This window comes from Patiria miniata, unplaced genomic scaffold, assembly GCF_015706575.1.
Source record: "Patiria miniata isolate m_02_andy unplaced genomic scaffold, ASM1570657v1 HiC_scaffold_5, whole genome shotgun sequence".
In the NCBI taxonomy this organism is placed as follows: domain Eukaryota; kingdom Metazoa; phylum Echinodermata; class Asteroidea; order Valvatida; family Asterinidae; genus Patiria; species Patiria miniata.
In genome coordinates this window covers 36860642-36874706 of record NW_024037072.1, presented here as the reverse complement: position 1 = coordinate 36874706, position 14065 = coordinate 36860642, and the positions used below count along the sequence as shown (strand labels likewise).

The following is a 14065-nucleotide window of genomic DNA, read 5'->3' as shown; positions in this document are numbered from 1 at the left end:
GATGTATATTCCCTTTATTATTTGCTTTTAAAATATGAATAATTCCACAAAATCAAGTTAGAAAAGGCCTTCTGGCTTCGCCACTCGTGCTCACTGAATTAGTCTTTGCTCCAGTTGCTCGCAGTCTCGCAGCTCTAAGCCACGATGGCCTAGGCGAAAGGCTACGGTAGAGCGTGTATGGTATGTGACACCGAGTTTAACACGGGTTATTGTGCAGCTTCGCGTATACAGGCGGTTGCATGATCAATACCTGTGAGAAAACAAGTTTGTCTTTTTCACCCACATCAAAGTGAAGTTGGGAAATAACATGGCGTTCCGCAGTGGAGTTCTGATGGTGGTTCTCGGGCTGTGTCTGCTGTATTTGAATGGCAGCGTAGGTGTATCGAGTGCAGGGTTAAAAGGTAAGGTTGTCATTTTCCCTCTAGTAGCAAAGTCATGGTCATAGCTCAAGCAGAGATCCATGCACCGAAGGTTTTGAATTTCGGATGTAGAATTAATTCCTGGGCAGTACTATAAACTATAAACAGGAGCGGCGATTTATTGTCAACTTTTAAGGGGAGAGAAGGGGAGAGGGGAGTGGTGTTGGAGGGGGGGGCGACCAGCTTAGGAATTTCGAAAGGGGCATCTGACTGTAGGGGCGCGTATGTATGTATTGTACACATGCCACTAAATTATGCGCGTTTTAGTACGCCGATTCCGCTCAGTAACTGTTGCACTATTAACAGGTACGTGAATTAGATCATTGGGGACAAACGGTGTGCATATGAACAAGTGGTTAAAATAATATGCCGTGAGTACGAGTATGAGTACGATTATACGAGTACTGTCCACTAGCAGGAGGAGCAAATTCAAGATCGCTATTTGCTGTCAAACTTGGCATTAAACAAACGCAGACGCCTCCTAATTAACAGGTGAAAACTGTTTTTTTTTCCTGTATGTAGCTCTTAATATTAAAAAAAGTATATATATATTGCAGGGAGGGGGGGGGGGACTTGCGGGAGAACATTTGCGAATACCTGCGAGTACGAGGTGAGTACGAGCGAGTATACTTTAATTGTTACGGGCACGTGTACGGGCATTTTTTTCTTGTTGAGTATGAGTACGAGTACCTGTTCACGAGTACGAGTAGCAAAAAGTACTCAAGTACGAGTACGATAACTACCACACTGCTAAATTTTTGAACAAATATATTGTTAAAGTCAGCAGATTTCGCCAACTTTCATGCTTAAAATTAAGATTGACAACTATAGAGGTAATAGATGTGACGCGTTTTGGGACCTAGCTTTGATGAAAAGCGCCACACATTAAGCGACACACGTCATTATTATGAAGGGAATAAACATGCTGGCATGCTTGGCCGTACGTTTCAAACCGGCTAGGGGCCTGGTCGTCGAGAATGGTCCGAGCCGAGGGCGAGGCGCCATTATTTTCCCCACTCTTAAATGACGAGGAGGAGCATTAATTGCGATTGCATTTTGCTCCCCCGGTGCGCGTATATCGCTTTTCATCCTGAAAACTATTTGATAATAATTTCCTGCCCGCTCACCGGTGGCGTAGCAAGGATTGTTTTTAGTTGGGGGGGGGGGGGGGGGGGGGGGGGGCACCAGCATTTTATCAGGGGGCACCGGACCCAACAACATTTCCCCGAACAACATTTCGGACCAAACAACTCCCCCCCCCCTTCAGGCCCCCCCCCCCCCTTTCTCATGCTACGTCACTGACGCTCCCACATTCCTATACGTGCGCGTGCCTGCCTGTAGTATTTTGTTTTCCTTGACCTTATAAGCTCTATAGGTGAACAATTTGCTTTTCCATGATCAGGTTTAGTCTGATCCAGGCAACTTTGACCCTGTTATGCTGATGGGATTGTGATCTCAATTTAGGGTCCCCGTTCTTCATTGGGTTGTCATTACTGGTCCTGGTGTGATGCTATAGACTTGATTCGAGACGTTTTGATCCACGACGGTCTTTAGGCTTTCTTCCTATTAAACTTGGCTATTGTTGGATGCGTCAAAAAATTGGATATACAACTTCAACTTACAAGTATACTCGTGCCATATATTTATTTTGTGAGAGGTTTTGCTAATATTTTATTATTAACCCCAACAGTCCTAATACTTCAATTTTAATATGATTTTTCTTTTCACGAGAGAGTAATTGGGTTATGTGTGTTTGTCCATATGGAACAAATTATTTCAATAAAATATGTGTCATTTTCACAGCAGTTTGTGATGTTGGGATAGAAAATAGTTTAAGCCCAGATTTAGAATCTCAATTAACTTTAATTACATTATCCTTACTTACCCGTTGACATCTTTCAGATTATTTTTAATTACTTTGTGGTCCACACAGACAGTTCTCAGAGACACTCTGTCTCCATTTGTGTGGTCACACTGGGCTTGGTCGTAGATCAATAAAAACCACATCCTAGATTCTTGGTATTTGCTGTCCTTGGTTTAATTCACTTACACCCAATCCATTATGTTTCATTCCTGTATTTTATCAGCCCCTTTCCCCCTAAGTTCTCACTTTCTCTATCTCTTCTCTCGTCTCTAGTCATCACTCTGTCAAGCGATTTTAATCGTTGCTCTCAATAAACACACATGACCCTATGATCCTTGTCAGGAGTTTTATTTCTTCAGTAAAAGTTTCTTCTCCGTCTTCAACTTAATCTTCTGTCCGCTCGGGCTATACGCGCTACTAGGAGACATATCATTTTATACATATGTACATCTCTCCTGTAACCAAGACTCTAGGACTGGTAGTCAACCACCTATGAACCAAATACTTTGTGTTACAATAGGATGGGTGCCAAACCAAACCTGTGCCAAGAGGTTTTTCAATACCCCGAATGATCTCCGCCTTCAAGTTCATGTGTTAGAATAATTAAAAAAGTCTTTAATATCCAAGCCAAAAGTGTAGACTCCAAATTCTGGCCATATTATTTTGATGTTCCACGGACCTGCAGAACACTGGACCCACAGTTCTATAGTTCCTAAAGGTAAGGCAACCTCGTTGGGCCCACCTGAAATTACCGTCGAGATAATCGTGAACCCCTGGGAGGGAACCTTGCTTCTTGTTCCTGATTCGATCCTGCTAAAGCAAGTATTTGGGATTTATTTTCCACGTAAAGGTTTACGTTCGCTGTAAATTATTAGGCCTACGTTCAACCAGGGGCTTCAATCGCTTCTCAAAAGTGGGGGGGGGGGGGACATACTTTGATCAGAACTGATGCGAGCGCGAAGCCCTTACGGCGTGGGGTTCGCTTAAGGGCCCCGAAAAAATGGATTCTAGATGCTCTTTGGTGTGATCTGAAGCCATTTTTTACCATGCTTTAACTAATATTTTCTTAGCAAAATATAATTATTTGAACATCGTTTTCGAGGTTGGAGTCATTGAATCAGCTACCAGAATTCTGAGCTACAGGCGTGGGGTTCGGGGCCCGCTTAAGGGCCCCGAAAAATGTTGCAATCTAAATGCTCTGTGGTGCTATCGGAGGCAATTTCTGACCACTTTAACCAATATTTTCTAAGCAAAAGATACATTGTAGTACATAATAGGGCCCTGTAAATGAGACACGAGTTCAAAAATCTGGGGGGGGGGGGAACTTTGATATTGTGTCCCCCACCCATCAAAAAGTGGGGGGGGGGGAGAGACATGTCCCCTGTCCCCCCCCCCCCCCAGGATTGACGCCCATGCGTTCAACCCTCCTCAACAGCAATCCCCCCCCCCCCCCAACAAAACAAATTCGAATTGATCTCGAAAGCTGTGGGCCAACGAATTTGTGTTCATGCATAACGTGATTGTGCCGTGTAATTTGTGGAAGGAGTAGTGTTTTGAGTACAACAATCAGGTTCTTAACCCCATAGTGACTCCATGATGACTGTTGACGGTCACTGAATGAAGACCCAGTGACACAAAAGAGGGCCAGGTCAGGAGGGACGAGTTGGTAGCCACGCAAGCCTGCACTGGAACGTTTGTTACTAACTAACGCGGAGACATGACGATTTGTTGCGCTGCTGTCCGCAGCTAAAAATATTGCAAGAGGCTATGAGTAAGACGATAACATCACAACTTTGCAAAAAATAATGTGTTTGTCGATCTCAGGCCACGCCCATGCAATATATATATTTTTTTTTTAAATACAATCCTTGAACATGCAAGTTTGTGTTCCATTTTAACCCTATATTCAATTTCGGTTTTGCCATTTTCAAGGGTATTTTGGTGATTTAGTTTTGGGTTTTTTTGCCAATGCAAATTTCCATATTTTCATGAGCAAAAGTTGGATGTCATTTCAGGCAGTAAACTTAATGTTTTTATAGGTATTTCAGCAACAAAAATGTTTTGGATATTTCGCTGATATTCTCTGAGTGGTAATATACGTTGTTGTGTCAGTACATGGCAGTATTAAGCCAATGAGCAAATTTTTCTTACAAATGTTTCCAATGAGAAGATGTTGGGTTCAACATTTGAACAGGAAACCCCTAAACTCAACAGTGTCTTCCTGAAATTACATCACAGCAACAGCGCCCTCAGTAGTCCGGAAAAGTATGGCAATGCCTTCCCAGCATGAGTGTCAATCCCGTGGAAAATTGGGAGGATATATTCCCCCATTTTTTCGACTGGAGGGGGGCATTGAACCATCTCCCCAGATTTTTGTGGTGAGAACCCCTCCCCCCCCCCCCATGCCAATTTTGAAGTTGTCTTGTAATTTTCTAACTGTCCGAATTTCTTGAATAAATTTGAAAAAAAAGAGAACAAACAGCAGAGAAGCCTTGAATGTACCGTTGTAATGTAAGATTAAGAGACGAAAGCGCGCGTTTGCGTATTTTGTATCATGAACAGCGCCCCCTAGTGTCACGTGGTCCCCCCCCCCCTTTTTTAAATTTCCACTGCCGATGTCACATGAAAATCCGACTCCTATGAAAATCGGACCCCTATTTCTCTATTATTGGTTGATCCCTCGCACGTGACAGGTCACTCTCCTGAAACGATCCTAAAAATAGCATAGCATCGTACTCACGCGTGCGCAGTACTACCAATGAGTCCACAATTCATGGAGTCGGATATTCACGCTACTCCTGGCTAATTTCAGGATTTTGCGGTATTGCCACCAACCCCTCTCCCACACAGCGGACTTACGCCATTGCTTCTCGATAGATCACTTTAATGTTGTTGTTTTTTCCTTTGCCTTCCAGACCCGGTACACGATAGCCGTGCCACGTTGATAGTCCATCTGCTGAGTCTGTACCACCCGATGATCATCCCTATGACACCTGTCAATGTTTCCTACGGCCTGGAACTCCTCTCCATCGATGGTGTGGTAAGTCTGTCGCAACAAAATGGGACATCAATCTGAGAAGGAACACACGAAGTTGACTTAATCTCCAACCGGTACTGCGGAACTTATTTTTTGAACATTTCTTTTACAACAGTGTAACGTGGCCTACAAGTTTCGATACCGGGCTGAGATGCAAGGGGTGGGCAAAGTGTACAGTAATGCACAAAATGCATTCTCTGTCGCTGTTTTGGTTGACAAAATTGTACTAGACCTTAAAACAAGTTTTCTTTCTTTGTTATCACTATATTCTATATCACAAAGGGCATACAGCTTGGTTAATCAGATGATATACGGTCATCATCTCCGAAATTGCACATTTGGTATTCGTCGCTTTTTGCCATTTTGCAATGAGGCCGGTTGCGCGCAAACATTACCGTTGTGGTTTTGAATTCATTTCAGGAGGCGGGATTCAGACATTATGATGTGTGCATATAATTTGCATACATTAGGAGGAAAGCATCCTAATGTGCGCAGGATTTATTACTAGCTACCTGTTCCCATATTTGAAGTCCAAATGACAATTGGGACAGGGGACTAGACTAGGGTAGACCATGCCAAGCACACTATCATTACAGTACGGTGCGTTCGCTTAGCTCACCATGGGTCGACATGAGTCAGCCCCGTGCCGTTCGATTAGCTCTGACGTCATTTTCGGGGCTCACCCAGGTCAGTCACCACAGACCCTGCTCGTGGAGCAGAGTCACGGGTGGAAGCACGTCACGCATGCGTTGTTCATTCCCTAGAAACGGACAAATATGGCGGCCTGACAGCAGAAATCTCAAGTGGACTTAAACGTTGACTTTATTTGAAGTCTATTAAAAGGTAATCATTTAGTGAGTTCATTGCAACTTTTGAGGCTATAATTTCAGTCTAACTTTTTTTGAGCTTTGCAATTGACTAAAAAGCAGTAAACTCCAACTAAGACCCAATCCGCAACGGGCGTTCTTTCAGCGGTGCCACGTGAGGATCATGCTGATGGCCCGTGATTGAGCGTTCGATTGGCCCTGCTGTCGTGGCTGACCCGTATGCCTTTACCCGTGTCGACTCGGGTGAGCTAAACGAATATACCAGATATTCATGGAGGCCCCCTTCAATGGCGAAAGTATGTGCCAGCTATTGTTCAAAGCAAAACTCTCAGGACGGATAATCTGAACAATGTTTTCGCCATTGAAGGGGGCCCCAGCCTCCTTGAGTGTATATAGCGTCCTCGGAATGGTCTCTGTACAACGGTGTGGTCACTGGCGGATCCGTGGCCACGCCCCACTCCAAGTGTCAGTTTTGTTTTAATAAGTTTCTTTAAACCCACCGTTATGAAAGATGTTATTACAGGCTAGTGGAAGCTAAGGCCTGCCATGAAACATGAATGTATCGACGTGTATAGATACAGAAATTTCGAATACGTTCTTGAATTCATGTACTAACTTTATTATCTCCAGATAGATGGATACATGTAAAATGTCAATCTATTCATTTCCCATATCAACCAATTTTTGCTTTTAAGCACACCTTTGAGAGATTTTAAAATTACATAAAAAATTACAATAATTATGTACAGGGCTCAAAAGGGTAACAGCTTGAGCCAAGAATGCCTTCATTGTGTTTGTCCAATTCAAATGGAAAGCAAATGTTCTCGAAAAATGAAAACCATAAACTCCCCTTTTTCTGTCTTTCCTTTATTTCAAATCTATGCAAGTTATTTACTTTAAAAAATTTAAAGACATATCCTTTAATAACATGCTTTCTTATCTTCGTCACTTGCAGGACGAAAAGGAAAATATCCTTCGCTTTTCCGCCTGGTCGAGGATTGTAAGTATCCGAAGCAAGTACGCCACAATCCCATGCAATAGCATAGAGGGTACCAAAGAAATTCGCAAGATGGTATTTAATCCTTCGAGCAGCTTGCCCAAAAAATTGACGCGGTGGAACCACCATGAGAATTTTATCACATAACGTGTTTCTAGGTCAATAACCCTGGCATGCCTGTACATGCACAAGATATAGGTCATTCACATGTCCAGGGAGTTTACAACCTGTCCGGGCTCTAGGCGGCACGAGGGGTTGACACAAAGGGATCGGCGGCACTTAAGGTTTGGCCGCTAAGATCTCCAATTATTGCACAAAGGCATTAGCCGCCATCTTGGCTTCTATCTTTCAACACTCCTTACTCCGGAGTGGCTAAAGGGTCTGGCCAATGGGAGTCTGCAGGCTTGTGGTGTATAGTAGGGGTGAAGTTTACATGGAAGCTTGGCCTTATTGGCCCATTGAAAAAAAAATGTGACCGTATTTGGAAAGCAATGAGATTTTATTTCACGCGCCGCTGCTCGAAAGGTTAAAATACAAAACACCTTTGGACTGAACGAATAATATAGTGAGAGCTTATTTCCCAAAATGCTGTCAACGGCATTTTGTCCATTTTTTAATAACGCCCTCTTGTGGTTGCCTACAGTAATTTTTGACGGCTACTTAATAAGCATAATACAAAATTCAAACAAAAATAAAGTGAAAATGTACCTTACAAACAACATTATTGTGTATGATCTATCTGATATCATCACAGTGAAACATTCTTACTTTGATCAAATGGAAATAATGCAGTGTAGAAATTAACTACAACTTTTGCGCGACGACTTTTTTCATCTTCGTTTCGATTTCATGAAAAAAAATTGTAAATTTGGTCACCGTCGCCCCCATAGATATATACGTCTTTAAATTAGTAAGTGTCGCCCCCATAGCTACGTCTTTGAATTAATAAATGTCTCCACCTACTAATAATCCCCTATGGAGTTCAATGTGGACATAACTCAACAAGTTACTAATCCCACCGCTGCCACTTGTGGTCATGGCGTCGCTTCTCGCAATTTAGCGCCACCATGCAAGAGCGATACAATTCATGATAGGATTTTTTTGCATTTACAGCAGTGGCGTGATCACCGTTTCCAGTGGGATCCAATAGAGTATAATGGAGTGAATGCTATAAATTTACCAGGACATAAAGTCTGGCGACCAGACCTCAGACTGTACGCTCAGTAAGTACCCTTTGTTAGGGCCTATATATCTTGGAGCCGCGTATGACTGAATCAAATCACTGTAAACGTGCAACACAGGTGCTACGTTTATCGTCTATGTTTTCAAGATGCACATTTTTGAAGACCTTAATTTTGCAGTTTTCGTACTCGAGGGAGCTACTTGCAAACAAGGTTGAAATTTCGCATACAAAAATATATCCAAGGGTGAAGTCCTGTCAATACAATAATTCTGAAAATATTGTGGTACATTCTAAAAGCTTCTGGGTCAGATTGAGCCAGAATCTGAATCTTATTCTGCTCAGTCCTTTTCCGGGTCAAAAAAAGACACTTTTCTGGGTCAAAATGAAAGGGAAAATTTTTTTTCCCAAAACAAAAGTGTCATTTTGACCCGGAAAATGACTGAGCAAATACAGGTCAATTTGACCCAAGAGTTTTTCGAGTGTACACTTACGAAATAAAACTGAAATTAGTAGATCTCGTGAGTTCGTACTCTCGGATGCGACCCCTCAAAATAAGATATTTTCACATTGAATTGTTTTGTATTAAGCACGCTAACAATGTGTCGCAAAATGAAAAGAGAAGTGAATGTATACATGACTCAATTGACTTTGGTAAAAAATAATAATAATAATAACATTTTTTTTTCATAATTTATTCGCAGGGAAAATGATAAATATCACTTCCCGTCTGAAGAACACAATGAAATAAAGTTTGTTTCACATGTTTGTTTAGAGTTCTGGAGGAAGAAGACGTAAACCTGCGTGCGTATTCCGATGGGACTATCTATCACTTGGTTCCGATGCGTCTAGCTGTACCGTGCTCTATGCAGTTCGCCAACTACCCGTTTGATGTCCAAACCTGCGACCTTAGACTGGAATCCTGGACCTACGACGGGACCATGATCAATCTGAGTCTCTTCGGGGGGTCATCGGGGGCCAGCGTAGGTGACTTCCATCGTCCAAACAGCCAGTGGAAGGTCCAGTCCTTCACTGCGAGTAGGCAACTCCTGTCGTATGTGTGCTGCGTCGAGAAGTACATCAATCTGTCGTTCCGCATCCAGGTCCAGCGCCAGGTCGGCGAGTACACGGTGCGCGTGCTGGCGCCCTCTGTCGTCACATCTCTCCTGATTCTGCTGTGTTTCCTCATCCCTCCACACTGCGGTGAGAGGATCCTTCTTTGCTCCGTCTTGCTCCTCTGCGTCCTCCTTCAACTGTTCCACCTCAACCTGACCGTGCCCATCAGCGGTCCTGACGCCCCCTTCCTCGCCAACTTCCTCTGTTTCAGCGTGTTCTTGGCCTTTTTTGCAGCCGTGGAGAGTGTGCTGTCCTTGAATCTCTCCCGTTGTGGGAGTGGGAGTGGCAACAACAATGGCCGCCTCGTCGACGGGGAGCCGGAGGAGTTCGTGATGCAGGCCAAGCCAAATACGGTAGGTTTCACTTTTTATTTTATTTTGTATAACGGAAATTGACGATATTGTGCAGTGGTTGACTCGTCATTCATCATTCGGCTGCTCCGGACCACACATTTCTTCCAACAGCTATAGTCACTGACAAGGTTGACATCATCGTCATCATCTACCGGTCGCAACTGAGATCTCGTTCGCAACGCCACGTCTGGTGCCGTTATCCCTCATGATGTACGGAAGGTCTTCAAGTTGACAAGTTGTCTTGTTTGAAGCACATTGTCTTCATCCCTGAAGAGGCCTTGGATGATATTTTAGATAAACTGATGTCGGCCGCCCTGTTATGCAATGTGATGGAACGTAGAAATTTTATCTTCTTTTCTTTGTTGGTTTTCCATAGTTTGACTGAAATTGAACAAAGTCTTGACTTGTTTATAAGTTGGACTATAGTCTGACTACAGTAACTTTCACATACTCGCTGCTCGTCCATTTACAATAGTTTGCAGTGATATCTTTCAAAAAGATTAAATATTAAAAAGTGGTTTTGCTGTTGAGTCAGTCTTCCCTTTTCACTGCTACTGGCGTTTGCGTCTCTGAGTGGACACCTTGACATCAGGAGTGCGTCATAACCGGCATGTATTTTATGGTGTTGAGTACAAAAATGGGATGGCATGATTTTACAGCCCTCCCCCGCCACCGTCTAAGATGCTAATACATGTAGTATCCTCCCCTTCCCCGGAGTTTCACCCCCCCCCCCCCCCCCCCCCCCCCTTATTGATTTTCGGAGGCCAAGTGTCTGGAGAAAAAACACCCTGTCTACATTTCAGATTTTATTCCCGATGAAACCCCCCCCCCCCTGCAAAAAATTCCTAGATCCGCCCCTGACAGGGTAGGTATTGAACATTCTTCTTTGGATTTTGAGAGGTTTTATCATTGGAAACGAACAACATGCATAAAACGCAACTTGTTTTATTTTTTTCCATGTGATCTTGAATGTCTTGTCCACATTTGTTTCTTCGTTTCGTATTCAGAGCCTGAAGCGAGTCGCTCGATTCATCGACGTGGGCTGCTTCATCGTCTTCACCTTCATCTTTGCTGTCGCTGGGGGCGTCATACTCAATCCTAAAACGGAATAGAGAGATCACGCATGATCCTTCATACTGCACATAATAACGGGCAATTTTCAAATTTAGGCATTGGTGCTGGCGATCTTTGGTAATGAGGAATAGCAAAGATAATGGTTCCCCCGTGCCTTGAGTGTTAACCTAATTGGTACCAACCTCGTCCCCAGTGCTCACTTTATTTCCAACCTCGTTGCCAGTAGTAAGCCCTGGATAGGAAACTTCCTGTATCCTGATTCGGTACCGCAATTTGCTAGTAATGGATTAATATCGTGTTGTTGGTGTTGTTGTTTCCAACGTGCATTACGTGTTTTCACAATATTATTGTAATTATAATGTCCACGCCTTCTCAAAAATACTCCTTTCCTTTCAAATTTGCTTATATTAATATGAAATATGATACTGCATATTGGCGGGCCAGATTGTAACATTTTTTAACTTCCCCAAAAAAATCGTGTTTTCATCTCACGGCGCGACGAATTGATGCTGTTTTATCCCAGACACCGCATACAAAAACAAACGCTAATGTACCGCGCATGCAGGTACCAGACTATTCAAAAATCTTGCACATGCAAATGATCCAATACCAGGGTGAGAGAGCAGGTAGTGGTGGGTACGTACTGCTCGACATCCTGAGGACGAGGTTGAATGGGCACTACAATAATCATTGGTGCGCGCGCGTATATGACGTTATTACTGAAGAACCGGGTACACGAAGGAAATCCAATTGGCTGGCTGGGGGGGGGGGTCGCATAAAATTTGCATGCTGGGATATGTCAGATGTTGAAGTGTGGCTCTGCACACGTGAACGTCTGATCCGCAGACAAGGCAAAGTAGGATGTATAATAAATGACTTGCTTAAAATGCTAGCCCACTGAAACCTATGTACTTTAATGGTTTCGCAAGTGGATTCCGATACTATCTCTTCTGATAACGCAAACAGCTTTTGTGCATGGGATTGAATGATTTGTGCTCACCCATAAAAATGTATGTTTTAATGTAATTTAGCCAAGTGCAAACCTACAGCTTGTTTTATTTCGACTGCATGTAGTCATGAAATTTGCTTTCTTTATATCTTTACACAAATATTCATTATACATGTAGTTTGAATAGTAATACTCCTGAAGCCTACTTCTTAAAACCTTCTTGTATTGGTAGTGTTCCTTAAATCCTTTTTTTTTCTTTATTTGTGTTTGTCGCTAATTTTGCTCCCTGCCCACTCGCATAAGTGGGGCGTACTGTTCTAAATGTCGCGTCACCAAGCCGGTGCTTCATTCTCATAATTGAACCACACAAAGTCACAAAGGAGATGTATCTACATTAAGATCCTATACGTGGTTTGTCTGTCTGATGTTTGTCTGATGTCTGTGTGCCATTTTTTTTAAAGGCCTAAGGAGTGTGCGGCAAGGGCGGATCCAGAACCAAATTTTTGGGGGGAGCCCCAAAAAAATTTGGTCCCCCAAAAAGTGGGTCAAAAAAATTACGGCGTGGGGTTCGGGGCCCGCTTAAGGGCCCCGGAAAATTTTTGGATTGTAGATGCTCTGTGGTGCGACCTGAGGCAATTTCTGACCACTTAACCAATGTTTTTTGAGGAGAAGATGGTGGTGTACTCATTGCCTGCCTTTATTGCGACGTCACATAAACAAACAATTGGTTTAGTTTATTTTTTTGGGGGGGGGGACCATGGCCCCCTTTGCCCCCCCCCCCCCCCGGATCCGCCCTTGGTGTGCGAAAGCACAAATGCAAGGCTTAAAGGAAACATGCAGTGGAAATTCTGCTCATCTTATTTTCATGCACATTACTATGTGTTGCAAAAATTCATACCAGACCTTAATACTTGTTTTTATTGGAAGTGTTAAGAAAGTAGTAGTTTATTTCAATTATTGGAAAATCCTTTCATAAATACATGTAAGAGGACGCTGTTTTGCTTTTGTCACACAAGGTATTCCTTGTCAAAAGTGCATAATGAACAGTACAAAAATAAGTCCTTCAACATTACCCACAAAAGAAGTTGTCGAGAAATATTGGCCACTACTATTGTCCAAACAAGCTGTTTTACATGATAAACAAGAAAAAAGTCAAACTTACACCAAGAAAATAAAAAAAAGGTTGATGTGTATTTCTACACAAAGCTACGGAGACACTACTGTTCTGCCTTGAATGACATCACGTTTTGGCTCATGAAAATGGAAATTGCCATTAGCATAAAAACTAAAATGTTGAAATTTCTCCCTTTTACTGCTACAAAGAAGGTGAAAAGTCATAGTTACATGGCAAGTAAGTTGTTTTAAATGTATTTCATTCACAACAATCCAATTGCATGTTTCCTTTAATGGCGAGGCTTAGTTAAATAAAATAAACGGTTTCTCTCATTATGCGGTCACCTAGAATATTCAAGTCCTTAAATGGTAAATGTATGCTACTATTTCACTGCCCCTCGAAGTCACGGTTGGCTTGTTAATTTTTTTTATATATTTTTTTTAAGGCAAACTTGTTTCTTTGAGACTTTGAATAGTTAAATATAGCAACACAGAACCTTAAAACGGCGCTTGTGTATAAAACTCCGTAGATTTGAATTATTCTTGTACTAAAAGAAAGCTTGTGAATTGGGCTTTTATATCCTAGATTTTGAAAGTGCTACATGCAGAACTTCACTAAAACAATGGTCCCGACATTTTGGTTTCGTTTTGACTCACCCCTTTGCTTCAGACGTGGCCCTCCATATCTCCAGATCCACCCCATATCCTCTCCTGCATGTACCGGAACAACCCCTGCTTCATATACCAACCCCTGCACCAACCCAAGGCCCCTCCTCACATTAAGAACAATGAAAATCCTGTCCCTCTTGAATGCAACAAAGTACGTGGACAAGCCCTGCAGGTGTTCTGGTGTTCTTTTACTATGAGTGTTGGAGTACTCGTACTCGTACTAGAGTACAACTCGAGTACACGCAAGTACTCGGCTCGTACTCGACTATCAGTACTCGAAAATTATTTGGACTTGACCTTATTTGATTCTTTGTACTCGAATTTTGCAAGGACTCGATGGTTTGGTACTCGGTACTCGACTCCAGTACTCTGGAGTACAAATCGGGTACATTTCCTTTTATTCGATTCCATAGCTCAACGTCTCCGCAGCAGACCGGCACCGTGCCAGAGCAAAAGTTGTAACCGAA

The 14065-nt window shown here is 42.8% G+C and overlaps 1 protein-coding gene across 1 annotated transcript; it reads left to right on the top strand.

Annotated features, from left to right (window-relative positions):
* The first annotated feature begins 200 nt into the window (after positions 1–200).
* Positions 201–11256, top strand: LOC119740260 (neuronal acetylcholine receptor subunit alpha-6-like). The gene is made up of 6 exons (XM_038215516.1): positions 201–401; positions 5199–5323; positions 7103–7147; positions 8258–8367; positions 9100–9793; positions 10801–11256. The coding sequence occupies exons 1-6, from the start codon at positions 308–310 to the stop codon at positions 10903–10905; spliced, it is 1173 nt and encodes a 390-aa protein (XP_038071444.1). The 5' UTR covers positions 201–307; the 3' UTR covers positions 10906–11256.
* Positions 11257–14065: the final 2809 nt, after the last annotated feature.